Raw genomic sequence first — 12960 nt, 5'->3', positions numbered from 1 at the left:
TTATTTAACGGGATGGCTATTTTAATTTAACGAATTCTAGATCGGATCGATCGCGGGGAATATAATGACGGGGATGAATGACGGGAAGAAATATGACGCGTCAGTGATATCGCGAAGCTAAAAAATTGCCGGTTCGAATCTCGAAACCGTGGTTCCAAAAATTTCTCCGTTCACTCCCGCGGGATACCGGGCCGTAAAAAAAATGCGACGTGACATAAAGCGGTAAAAAAAAAAAAAAGAAAAAAAATGAGAGATTGTACGAAATTCGTTCATAGTTGAATCGAAGCACCGATTTTTTAATTATTCGCAACATAAGCTCTACACCTTTCACCGTTATCATCCCTGTTTACTTTTACTTGACCAGTAATCCAATACCAAAACTTGAAGAAGATCTCGTCGAACTACGTGCATTATTCACCTAATTTAACGCTGACAAACATCCCTCGCCTCAACCACCCCTGTGTCAACCGCAATGGTAGCTTCCGTAAAACGATAGTTCGTTGTTTTAAACTGCCACAAACTGTTCACCCCCATCCCTCTTCCCTAACGAACAGTTACCACCTACTTTACCGTTCTCGATCATTAATTTAAACCAGCCGTCTCGTTGCAACGCGAGAAAGACAGAGAGAGAGAGAGAGATCCGTCGGATTTTCCAAGTGAAGGTTATCGAGCGAGGCAAACGGAGAAGAATGCATTCGGGAGGACGAAAAGAGAGGTGGGAGGGCCACCTCTATATCGGAAGTTATTTCATTATAACGGACTCGGCCATATATTTTATTCAATAATTCGGCTGCGATCGATCCTCGTGATCCTGGTTTCTAACGGGACCCCGATATCAAGTAGCTGGATCCCCAAGTAGCTTCCGGCAACCGCGGTCTTCATCCGCCCGTGGAGGGGTTCTCGCTTTCCAAACTTTTGAATTTCCCCGGAATTAATTCAACCTCCAGGCGACTTGATTGAAAATCCCTTCCGCGATCCCGTCTTGAATCGATCCACGATATAGACAATATTCTCTCGCTCTCTCTTCCCTTCTTTTTTCTTCTTCTTCTTCTCTTTCTCTCGTAGGAACACGGAACGATCTGCCGAATTTATTTGCGGCTCGTGATATCGCGATCGACTCGCTTGCTCGACGATCACGAAGCGCGAAGATCGATCTAATCGGTTATAATTAGAAATCTGATCTGGGCCAGAGAGAGAGGGAGAGAGAGATCTCGACATCCACGCTTCCGATCGGAAACGGTAGTTTCCCGTAATCGATGCTAATCTCAGATTTCGTGACTGGATTTCTATTTGCTGGCTACTATTCTTGAAATTATACTGTATATACGATATATATGTAATGATACGTTAGATACATTATGGTTTTGTATCGATAAGGTTTCAAGTTTACTTATTCAGAAGTCAATTCAATTATCTATCGCTCGTTCGAAGAAACGTTATATCGTAGAAATAAGCGTTACGCGACACACTTACACACAAACATCAAGTTATCGCTGAAATTCACCTGGAAGATCGTCTAAAGGTTATTTAAAAGTCGAACTTGCAACCGTTGTCCTTAAATGGAATGAGTTAAGAAATTAGAGCGAGATAACGTAAAAAAAAAAAGGAAATTTATTAAACGCGGATATTGAACGCGAGTATTGGATTGCAGGAAACTGACGCGAAGCTGAAGCCGGTTCGTCAATCCCCATATAATCAAAGTATATTTGCCAGAGTACGGGGGAACTGCCGAAAAAAAATCTCTCTGTCGCGGAAACGCACCGCGAATAAAAAATCCCCGCGCAGTTTTCTATCGCTTGTCCGTCGCTCGTCCAGCTGATATGATTTCGCGCACAACGTGTATAACGCGTATATGCGGCCGCACGTACGAGCGCGGCTGTAGCTCTCGCACCGACGCGAATCGATCGTATCGTCTATAATTAGGCATCGTTGCTCCTGCACTCTCGTATCACCGCGAGTTACGATTCGCTTTGCCCCAACCTTATTTACGATACTTGCCGCGATCATGAGCGGCCGCGTCAAAGCGACTGTTGTAATTTTAATAAACGCGGCGCAATTATCAAAGGATCGACGCGACGCGAGGAAGGAAAGAACAGGGGAGGGGAGGAAGAGCCAGGAATGAAAGAGAAGCAGAAGAAGAAGAAATAATGATGCAAGATCTTCAGAACTGGATGGTCGGGCTTTGAAATTTTCTTTCTTCGCTCGATGAATATTCGATGAGCAAGCTTCATCCCTCTTGCCTACGACCAACTTTTTCTTGCATCTTCACCTCGAAAAAATATACGTACTCTCTTCTTTACTCTCGCGACTCGCGACTGGAGAACCGAAGTCAGCGACTTAATTCCAGCTGCGTCGGCGATTGTGACCGTTCGCTTCGGTAAATCTTGCGGTGGACAATAACGATTTTCGACGGAATGAATTATTATTAGACCGTTCTTATCCGTAACGAGGATGATAACGCGCTTGCGAATCGATTTCGCTCCAATTACGAATTCCGCTCGCTCGAGAAGTGGAAATTCTCCACCAGCATTGTGTCTAACGGTTAGAAAGCCCGATTCTTATTGCTGTTTGCGTTTTATCCCGTGGCCAGGGCGAATACTCCTCGTCTCGTACGTGATCACCAGATATGTAATTGCGATTGTAATCGTCGATCGATAGATAATATCGGGTAAATGCGCCACAGTAAAACAGTCACATACCCTTCCATTCATTCTATTCTTTCAACGATCGACGATTTTTCACGACCCAAATATCGCAGCGCGATCAACCGATCGGCAAAACCGTGTCTTCGTAACCTTGGCTCCGTTTATTTCCAACCTCAGCCCCTAACGTTTTTATATTTTTATCATTCTACGCAAGCGATTAATCTCCGCGCACCCCTCTGACCGATATTTCCGCCCAGATTCGTTCAACGATATTTTACACTCTTGATATAAGCAACGATTATCAAGAGAAAACTGAGCTCGACGATATCGGCCTACGTTTCACTTTGCTTTCGAATATCCTTGTATTTCAAAAGGAAAAGCTACACGTGATGTGTTTCGTAATTAAAGCTGTTGCTTCGAGCAATTCGAAAGTATCTTTTGTAGCGCACCTTTCAAACTTATGAACCGTTTATCACCAATTTCACGAAATTTATCTTCTAGACTATTTACCTATTTAAAGGGAGAGAAAAAGAGAGAGAATTCGCGGTAAGAATTTTTATTGATATTGTTCAGAGCAATATTCAACAGTCTCGTATCCAAATCTTTATCGATTAAATTAATTAATTAGGAAATCAAAGCGAAAGAAGATGGCGCGATTCTCCGATTCACCCTCAAATTCTGCAAGATTTTTTCTTCCTCGTTTCGTTCCAACCGCCTCACTGTCGGCCGTTCATCGTGATCAAACACAGAAGATCGTGAACAACAGAAGGAAAAGCTGATCGGGAAGTAGTCTATTCTTGTCTCTTTCGAGCCCCGTCCACCCCGTGACGTTGTTTACTCGCAAAATACTCGAAATTATTAATGGTTCAATAGTCGGACAAAGTTGACCCGCTATAATTTACGCGAAATAATTCGGCGTTAATGAATAATCCGAAAGTTGCCTCTATTAATAAACGGAATCGATGAATCGGCCGGTTCGGGGAGGAGGAAATAGCGAAAATATTCGCGCGCTCGTTCGAATTACGAGAGGGAAGATCGAACAGCTCGGGGAACACCAAGGACGGATTCCTCTCCATCCCCACCTGCCCTCGGACGGCTTTGCGTTTAATTGCGCCCCGCCGAGTAATTCGATCGAATAAATTGGCTTCGCGTCGCTTCCTAACGAGCAGCTTTCTACTTCAACAGTTGGCGAATTAGAACTTTTCGGTTAGCGAGCTTGTTTTTAGGGACCCATCTCGAGCCCCCCCTCTCTCCTCTCCGTCGGAACGCTGCGAAATTTTATGGAAATGCGCGCGTTTCACCGTCCTCCCTCTTCTCGCCTTTTCGCGAATCCGTTCTCCGAACGCCACACGAACGGATCAATGTCCCCCTTTTCTCACCGCGACGGCCCAGCTCATTACTAGTCGAGGCGTACGAACGAATGAATTCCATCGGGTTTCATTAGATAGGGATCGAGCCGCGAGCGACAGCCCTCGAAGCGCGAAGAAGAAGCCAGCTGGCCGGCAAAAAAACCGGCTGTTTCGCCCTCCTAATGAAATTAATTATCCAACGCTGGCGTGATCGAGCGACACACAGCGTGTTACACCGTTATAATTACACACGTTGTGCTCGCCTCTCCTATGCGGCTTGGATAACTGTTCCCAGCTGCGGGAGGAGGGACGCGTGGGCGTGCGTTTGACATTGCCAGGCGACGCGACGGCCACCCATGGAATGGAAACCGTTCCCTTCCGTCATAAATTCACAGATTCTTCCCTTCTCGCGGTAAATGCGACGCGGCAAGAACTTCTTTCCCGATGGTACACACACACACACACACACGCGCGCGTGTATGCTATATACCGAATAGCTGCTACGAATCAACGCCGCGTGTTATGAACTTGGCCGACAGTTTGCCGAACGTCAACAACCCATGCTCCAGCCGCTACGATGCTCCAGGTTATAGTAAAAATGCATTAGCAGGAGGAGCGTAATAAAAAAGAAAAAAAATCGCGACGTTTCTCGCGAAATCGCGAGCGTCAATCCGTTCTTCGTGTCGTTTCGTTTTTCTTTTCTTTTTTTTTTTTCGTTCTATCCTCTCGTTCTGTAATCCGAAGAGATCGCGGTTGATTAGAAATCGTTTTATCCGTTTGAAATCTGTGTTTGTGAGACGAACGAAAATATTTTCAAGAGATGAATTGATCGTTATTTATTAGAGAGAAGAATCACTTTTCCGAGAAAAATAGCGGGCAGTAATGGTAAATCATTTCATGAAAACAGGAAATATTTAAATACAATGCACATTTTTTTTTTTTTTTGAATCGAAGAGAAGCTTCGAACACCGAATTCGATACTCTTGAAACCGAGTAATTATTTATAACGCTAGTGTGCCTATAAATATTCCATAATATCCTTCCAGATTATCCCGTTCGTTTCTAGAAAATCCTTTTAAATTAATATTTCTGTCGTGGAAGTGGTGGTACGCATAATACTACAGTTCGAACGGTGGCGGAATATCTCGTTCATTTGGACGGTCGCAATTGGCTCGTGTCCAGGGATCGAACAAATCGCGTTCGTTTAACCCCGACTAGGGGTGGCTAATTTTTATCGAACCTCTCTTCCTCGAGATTCCTTCTAATGAAACTCCTCTTCTGCCCTCCCTCGCCTCCGTGCTCTCTCCTGCGAATGCAGAAGCTTCCCCGCTGTTTTTCTTTCCTTAAATTCGTTCTATTTGCATGGAACGGGAGAGGAGGCCAAAGTACCGGTGGAAAACGGTTTCCTTTGATCTCCTCCCCCTCCAATCCCCGTAATAGAATTAAGAGCGCGACAGCGATATTAAAATTTTGTTTCGAGAGAGAAACTTGGCAATGCCTCCTCTCAAGAGTTTCCGCAACAATATGAAAGAAATTCACTAAGAAGTTACGAGGGAATGAACGAGGGGAGCTTACGAGAGAAAGGGGTGGGACGAAGAAGGATCGGGGTTGTTGATTCGCTTTCGAGCGCGGGGATGGAAAAAAAAAAACAAAGTCACCGATGCCACGGATGCGATAATTGAAAATTGCGAGCCGTGGTCGATGTAATACGACTAAAATACAAGCTGGTTAATTAATTAATATTAATTTCCGAAATTAAACGACGAAGCCAATTTTCTATACTTTCGAGCTGGAGGTCCGGTTCGTTCGTTTGTTGAAAATTTATTTATTATTTTATATGTATATATTTTATGTATATATTTGCGAAAGCTGGAACCAATGAATGTAACCGTGAATCGCGTGTTTTATTACGAAATGTAATTAACAAGCGTGCAATGGTTACATTTTCACGACAGATTAGGACCTCGCATTTTTCGCGAGAATGGATTTATATATATCGTCTCACAGACACGGATGCAGAATTGACAAACGAAATGAAAAGGAAAAAATTGTGGAGAGGGGGAGGAAAAAAAAACGGAAATTCGCGTACCATCGTACGCCTCTGTGAAGGCACGTTCGCGTAATGAAACGTTTATCGAAGAAAATCCGCGTCCAGTCTGAAAAACACGAGGATGCTCGTTACGTTGAAACGTAAATCGCGATCAGATTCGCTGGAATCCCTCGTAAACGAGTTACTTGATCCGGAACAGCGGTGTTGCAGAGAGGAAGCTCGAAAAACTTGAAATTGAAAACGAAACTTTGTGTCGCGGTAAAGTATCTTCGATCGGGTGACGGTTCATTGACGAGACATATTCTATATGCGTATATACCGGATATTTAAGTTCAAAGGTTATTCAACGCCCGGTTTAACCATCATTTCTCATGCGAAGATTAAATTTTATTCACACCAGACCGGGTATAATATCGAGGTTTAACGAGATTTAAAAAAAAACGAGATTCGAGTGAATAATTATCGTTTCAGACTCATTAGGGACCGGTTATTTTTAATCGTCGGTTCCTTTAGAAGAGCTAGCCCCTCTGCCATTCTCTCTTTCCCTTCGTTTTTTCGCCTACTCGCGAATTCCTTCGTCATTACACACAACGTTATCGCCGACAAGTTTAAAATAATTTACGAGTTTGTCGGAGAGGCAGCACGCAAATCATTCGAGGATATCAACGGTATCTGGCTGCTCGACACAATCGATACAAACCGTTGTTAATCGTGCAACCGTTATTTGTAATCGCGAGAATGAATACTGTTTCTCGCTTCTCTCCTCATATTTCCTCCTCCCTCTTCCCAATTTTTTCTCCAAGTTTTGATTACACCGTGCGATTCCATCGCACGCCATTGGACCAACAACCGCGACAATTATCGTCCTCGGTTCACCAAGGTTTCCGCCGCTGTTACCAGCCAACGAGCCGCCATCTTGGTGCCGCGGTTTTCAACGCGGTTGTCCACGACTGTTTCACAGTTTGAAACAATTCATCCCGTGACGTACGCGGAGAGTATATTTTTTTTTCGAGGCAAAAAAAAAAAAAAAAAAAAGAATAAATAAAAGTACAGCAGCAGCAGAGTCGGATTATCTAAGGGATCAATCCAGCCGCGTTTGTGTATCATCGCGAAGCTTTTCAGCGGTCGGACAATGGTTGGAATTTTTGCGGACATTTTTCACGATTACTTCCTACGCCATACTGTGCCTAGGATCGCGCGTCATCGACGAATTACAACAGGATCGGAACGCATCGCTCCACCGTCGATTAAATTCCGTTCGTAGCTTTGCTCTTCTCCCATTTCTTCCTCTTTTTCCTTTTTTCTTTTTTCCTTTTGTTCTTTTTTACTTTTCCCCCTTGTTGTCGTTATATACGAGAGATCGGATGGAATCGAGAGCTCAGGACTAGAGGTATTTTTCTCTTTTTACTTTTTCTTTTTTTTCTTTTCCCGTAAAACATAAACCAGAGAATAACTATCTTTCCGTGTACCGTATGCCAATGATTTTTTTTCACCTCGCGGCGCGAAACCCGGGATTTCGCGGGAGTAAGGGGGGAGAGAGGGAGGAGAGGAGAGAGAGAGAGAGAGAGAGAGGAGGATGAATAAAATCGCTGGTCACGGATTTCCAGGAAGTTGGGCGTTCGACTGCAATGGATCATTCGTCCCACGATCCGCCCTCCATTTTGCCACGTGTTTTCCTTGTTTCCCCGGCCAGACTAAATAACTTCCAATCGCGTAATCGAGTCGGATATATATATATACCACTGGGAGAAGAAAGTAATCGACCGAATATTGGATAGAATTTCCGAATCTACGAATTAAGCACACCAACTGTGTGCAATCTTCTCACGCCTATGCGTTAAACGAAGACAAGAAAATCACACTCGCGCTCGCCGCTTCTCCCTTTCGTTCCAGAAACCGTTAGCTCGTAAAATCGCGAAACTTTCGAAATTTCAGCTTTCGTTCGCGAACGAGGATGAAATCTCGAACACTCGAAAGGATCCGCGCAAGTTTCTTTTATGTTACGCTCGTTGGTCGCGTAGATAACGCGCACGAAATCGGCGATACGCCCATCGAATGGTCGGGCAGAACGATAACGCTATAATTGAATCCCCCCCTCATCGTTCACCGATCAACCAGTTTTCGATCGAGGAGTATTCGAGGCTCCAACTTTTCGACGCTTCCGAAAGGGACATTTTCCCGAAAAAAGGGTGGATAAATCGTAGGATTCGTACGCGCGCGAATCGGAAATGTTCGCCTATAACGTGTAACGACATTAATCAACGGATTCGCGTAATTTTAATTAAAAACCGCACCGGGGCCGGGAACGGGCCGTGAAACAAATTTAATTAATTTTTCACCGATTTTCGCCGTCTCGCGGCTCGATGCCCTCCCCACCCGCCGCGTCGACGACAATCCCTGGCGCTCGTTATTTATCTAGGCGGAAAGGTGGCGGAGTTTCGGCCACGATCGGAACCCGATTTCTGTATTAACGCGCGAGTATAATCGGCAGCGAACGAACGGTGAATTAGCGGCGGGGCCGGCCCACCGCGAAATTGTTCGCGGTGTCGCGAATCGGCCGGCGTATTATCGCCGCATCATCGATATTCCTACCCCGTCCGTCATTTTTTTATCACGACCAAGCTTCGATAAGCTCCCGTAAGCAAACCGAGGCTTGACGAGCTTTTGTTACGAACACACCTTTGTATTCATTTCTTTTTTGTTTCTCGTGCATTTCTTTTTTATTACTATTTATTATTAGCACGCGAATTCATATTTTTCTCTCGTTACACGGGGACGGAACAACGGGCACTCGATACCAGCATCGACACCATTCTCCTTCTCTTTGAGAATTTATTCGTCGCGCTGCTATCGCAACTATAGAAAGTTCGAAGGGAAGGGATTTAAAAATACGAAAGAATTGGAAAAGATTTTCCTTTTCCCACGGACGTCCCAATTTTTAATCGCCGAACAAGTCTCGTATCGGCGCAAGTGTTTCCCGGCTGCACTCGGTTCTCGGCTGCGTGCTCGATAATTCGATCGAGGCACACCAGCCTCCGTCGCGTAAGCGTATCGCGTACGTGCACCGCTAGCTCGCCGAGGGATTAATGATACCATTATTCGAGCGTCATCGCGTCTACGTGGAATCGAAAGGGTGTTTCTAGCGCGGCGCCGCTTCACCGCTCACACGTACGCGCTCAAAAACACCGCCGTTAAAGTAAATAGACAAAGCGAGCGTGTGGATCGAAGCTTGTGGCCGCCTTTTTTTTCCTCTTTTTTCTCCCCTCCCTCCGCGCTTTTTTACCTCGCGCCATTTTCCCCTCCCTCCTCGCGATGCACGTGGCCTCTCCCTCGAACATCTCTTTCGCGTTCTTCCTCCCTTTTTTCCCTCTCCTCCTTTTTTTCTCTTCTCTTTTTTTTCTTCCCCAACGCGATCCAGCGAGGCAGGTTCGAGCCTCGAAGCGGATTCGAAGTCGGTCAAGCCGCCATATAGTCGAGTCACTTCTCCGGTTGCGAGCCGGTTTAAAAGCATTTCGGCGGCACCGTCATCGCCGCGAGACGAATGCTAACACATCCATCACAAGATATCGCGGTCTCTGGTTGCGCAACGAACGCCGACGCCTTCATCCTGGGCTGGCTTCGAGAAGACTTTTCGACTCGGAGCGGGAGGAACCCTTTATGATACGCTTGACTAAAGGGACAAAGTCTTCGCACCGGTAATTATACGTCTGACGTAATGCGTTATTGCGGCTCCTAGGTACGCGCGTTATTTCCCTTCCCCAAGTTTTTAAATTAGTTCTTAATTTTTCATCCGTTTCGTAGAGAACGAGATTCGCCGCAACGTTGTGAAAAATGGTGTTTTCAATTTTCAATCAATCCTTAATAATCCTTACATTGTCATCGTTTCCGCAAATCCATGGTCAGAAAGCGATGTTGCTGGTATTCATTGATATTCATTTGTAGGGAAAAGGAGTGCCAAGTTATCGAAATATTGCAAAAGGGAACTCGAAAGGGGATTGGAAAACACTGGTCGAAATGCTGGATCGTTGCGATTTACGATGCTCGGCTAGATAGAAACGTTTGAACTCGTACCAGTTTCCCTTTTATCTTCCCCGGCAAAACAGATCACTCCCGACGATGTTCGTAAATCCTCGTACAATCTTCCACTTCTTACCACCCGCCACGATCGATATTCGTAGATAAAAGAGGAACTAGAAAGAGAGAGAGAGAGAGAGAGAGAGACTTACCTCCGCAGGCGGTTTGCCAGCCACGCTGACGCACTCGATCACCAATTCCCGGTCCTCGGTCGTGATAAGAAAGTCACCCTGAAGGATCTTTGGTTTCTGAGGCGGAACCAGCACGCTCAGCTTGGCGAATCTCGAGCGTAACGCCGGCTGCCCGTCGTTCGTCGGCGAGGCTTGACACTGGTAAGTGCCGTCGTCCTCCAATTCGACCGGGTAAATATGCAACGAGAAGTCACCTGGAACAACGTATTATTCCCGTTTATTATTTCGGCGTATTTGTCCATTCGTTCCGATCGGGTTCATTTCACGCTCATCCGTGAATACGGGTTCAATTATGATACAGAACGACATTACGTTTATTTCGAGAGGGGGACGAATCGTTCGTATCCTTATAAATAACATCGCATTCTCTTTCTCTTTCTAAAAAAAAAGTTAACGCGACAAAATGAATCCCTCTATACGTCGATATTTTTTGAATAGAGAAAGAGGGAGCTAACTTAATAAACATCGTAGAAATCTCTCTCTCCGTTCCAGGTAATAATAAACGGAAACAAGTTGGTCTCGTCCAAATCCACGAATGTTCGCCGATCGAAATTCCAACTTCTCCGTTCGATTGTGTTACCAACCGAGCCGTCCGGGGAGAATACGTTCGAGAGGGGGGTGAATTTTTAGCTAGGCCAGGTGTCAAACGTACGCTCGGCTTTCGAAAATTTCGGAGGTGGTCCGCGTCGAAATTGAACCGGCAGCCAGGAGATTTTCACTTTATATCGCGAACGTTGGATAGTATAGTATAGGAAGAGAGAGAAAGAGAGAAAAGGGGGCGGAGAATGGGGCGGAGGTGTGTGCTCGGATAGAAAACCATTTACCCCCCTCCCCCTGCCGGTTGATTGAAACTAACGGTTTACGAGCGTCTGCTCGATAGTATCGTGTCGGCTCGTACGTACGAAATTTCTCCGACTGACGCTTTTATTTTGAAATCTCCACATATACGTGTAAGCTGTCAGAAACAACGCGGCGCTCGTGCACCGCGCGAATCGACGCGAATTAGAACGGCCCGTTCCCGGCCCCGTCAACAAACTCCTCTTTTCCTCTCTTTTTCTCCCTCTTCCGTCGCCTCCTCCACACCCTCCACTCCTTCCACCTAGCCCCTGGACCTCCTCTCCACCTCGTCCTCTCGTTCCTCGACTCGAGGGGTTCGCGATCCTCGAATCGAGAGGGATACACCTGCGGATGCTGCGCTCCCTCCACCGCCGGGTACATCGAGCGTCGATTATCACCAACAACCACCAACAACCAATCGCGTCCGAGTGAATTCGACCGCCGTGTGATTTATTCGCTCCGCCGTTCCTTCTTCCTTACCCTCTTCCGTCCATCCATCCAGACATCTATCATTCTGCCTTCCCACCAACGCTCTCGATTTTCCCTTTCGATTCCCGCTCGCGTTTCTTTCATTCCATTCATGCAACTTTCACGAGCCGGCCTCTCGTGAGCGAGCAGCCAATTGCTCTTCGAAACGGACGGATGAAACCGAAACGAAGCGGCGTACGACCGAACGGACGTCGGAACGGAGAATGGGGTTTGGGATAGAGCCACGGAGAGGTATGGCCAGGATGACAAATGGAAAAATGGACCGTCGTAGTACGCAACCTGTTCGATCGTTTCAACGATAAACAGCGCCCTCGCTGCTACCGAAACTTTCCCTCTCGTTTCTCGCCTTTTGTCGATCGTCTCTCGACGGTGTCCAATTGATCGCTATCATATCGATTCGTTCCACGCGTGTATTTTTGAACGAAAAATTTGGAGCGAACGAATATTAGGATGACATTTGACGTGAAAAGATTAAATAGATTTGGCGCTTTCTCCCTCGTAACACAAAGAGTTGGCGCGCGTGGTGAAAGAGAGTGACGAGAGATAGAGCGATTGGTTATCTTCGTCCTTGTTGAAAAGAGGCAGAGCCACGATAGAGATCGTTCAATCGCGTTCCAAAGTACATTTCCAATGGGGAAGGCCGAGTTCCATTATTTATCTAACCACTTGCGAGAACTTGTTAATCCGTCAAACGAATATATCTGTTCACAGGGTTACACGATTCCCCTTTCAAACAGCCCGCCAAGAGTTCGCGGAAAGCGAATTAACCGTCACCCACGCTTTCTTCCGCGAAACGCAAATGTATTCATAGCCGGTACGTTTCACGGAGGCGATAAACAAAATCGTTCTGCTCTCCTTTCGCTCATCCCGAAGCCGCGTATTAACGTACCGCCGGGAGGAGAGGATTCGAGGGGGCGCGGAAAATTGGACGTGAAACGTTTCGCTGTGACGATAAAGGCGCGGTATCGCAGTGGCGGGGGATTAGACGTTAAATATCGCGGCGAAGAAGAACAAGTAGAATTTTCATTCCCGTTATTGGACCGCATTTATTCCGGCGTGATTCGCGTCGTTTCCCGATTACGGCCGGGAAACGACGGTATCGATTTCGTTTTGTGGAAAACTCGGTACATCTCTTCCTTGGAGATTCACTGCGCGCCACCCTTTCCCCCTCTACGCCCCTTTCCTGCCTTCCCCTTTCTACCTCGTTTCTCCCCGGCGGAACGCAAAAATAACTCGCGGTCTCGGTTCGCGAGTACAACTCGAAGGAATTCCGTTCTATTATGGAGGACAATAATTAGCGCTTCTCCGCAGCTCGTTCAGCCAAC

General features: G+C 46.2%; 1 protein-coding gene across 6 annotated transcripts in view; it reads right to left on the bottom strand.

The window, feature by feature from the left end:
• LOC108002811 (irregular chiasm C-roughest protein) overlaps positions 1 to 12960 on the bottom strand; it is a 279347-nt gene that overhangs the window by 20167 nt on the left and 246220 nt on the right. For all 6 annotated transcript variants that reach the window (XM_062071240.1, XM_062071241.1, XM_062071242.1 and 3 more), the window contains one exon: positions 10271 to 10503. In XM_062071240.1, the coding sequence (XP_061927224.1) occupies positions 10271 to 10503 (233 nt within the window). The remainder of the gene's footprint in view (positions 1 to 10270; positions 10504 to 12960) is intronic.

Source organism: Apis cerana, linkage group LG2 (assembly GCF_029169275.1).
Source record: "Apis cerana isolate GH-2021 linkage group LG2, AcerK_1.0, whole genome shotgun sequence".
In the NCBI taxonomy this organism is placed as follows: Eukaryota; Metazoa; Arthropoda; class Insecta; order Hymenoptera; family Apidae; genus Apis; species Apis cerana.
Note: the sequence above shows the minus strand (reverse complement) of the source record. Positions and strands in the feature narration are given on the sequence as shown.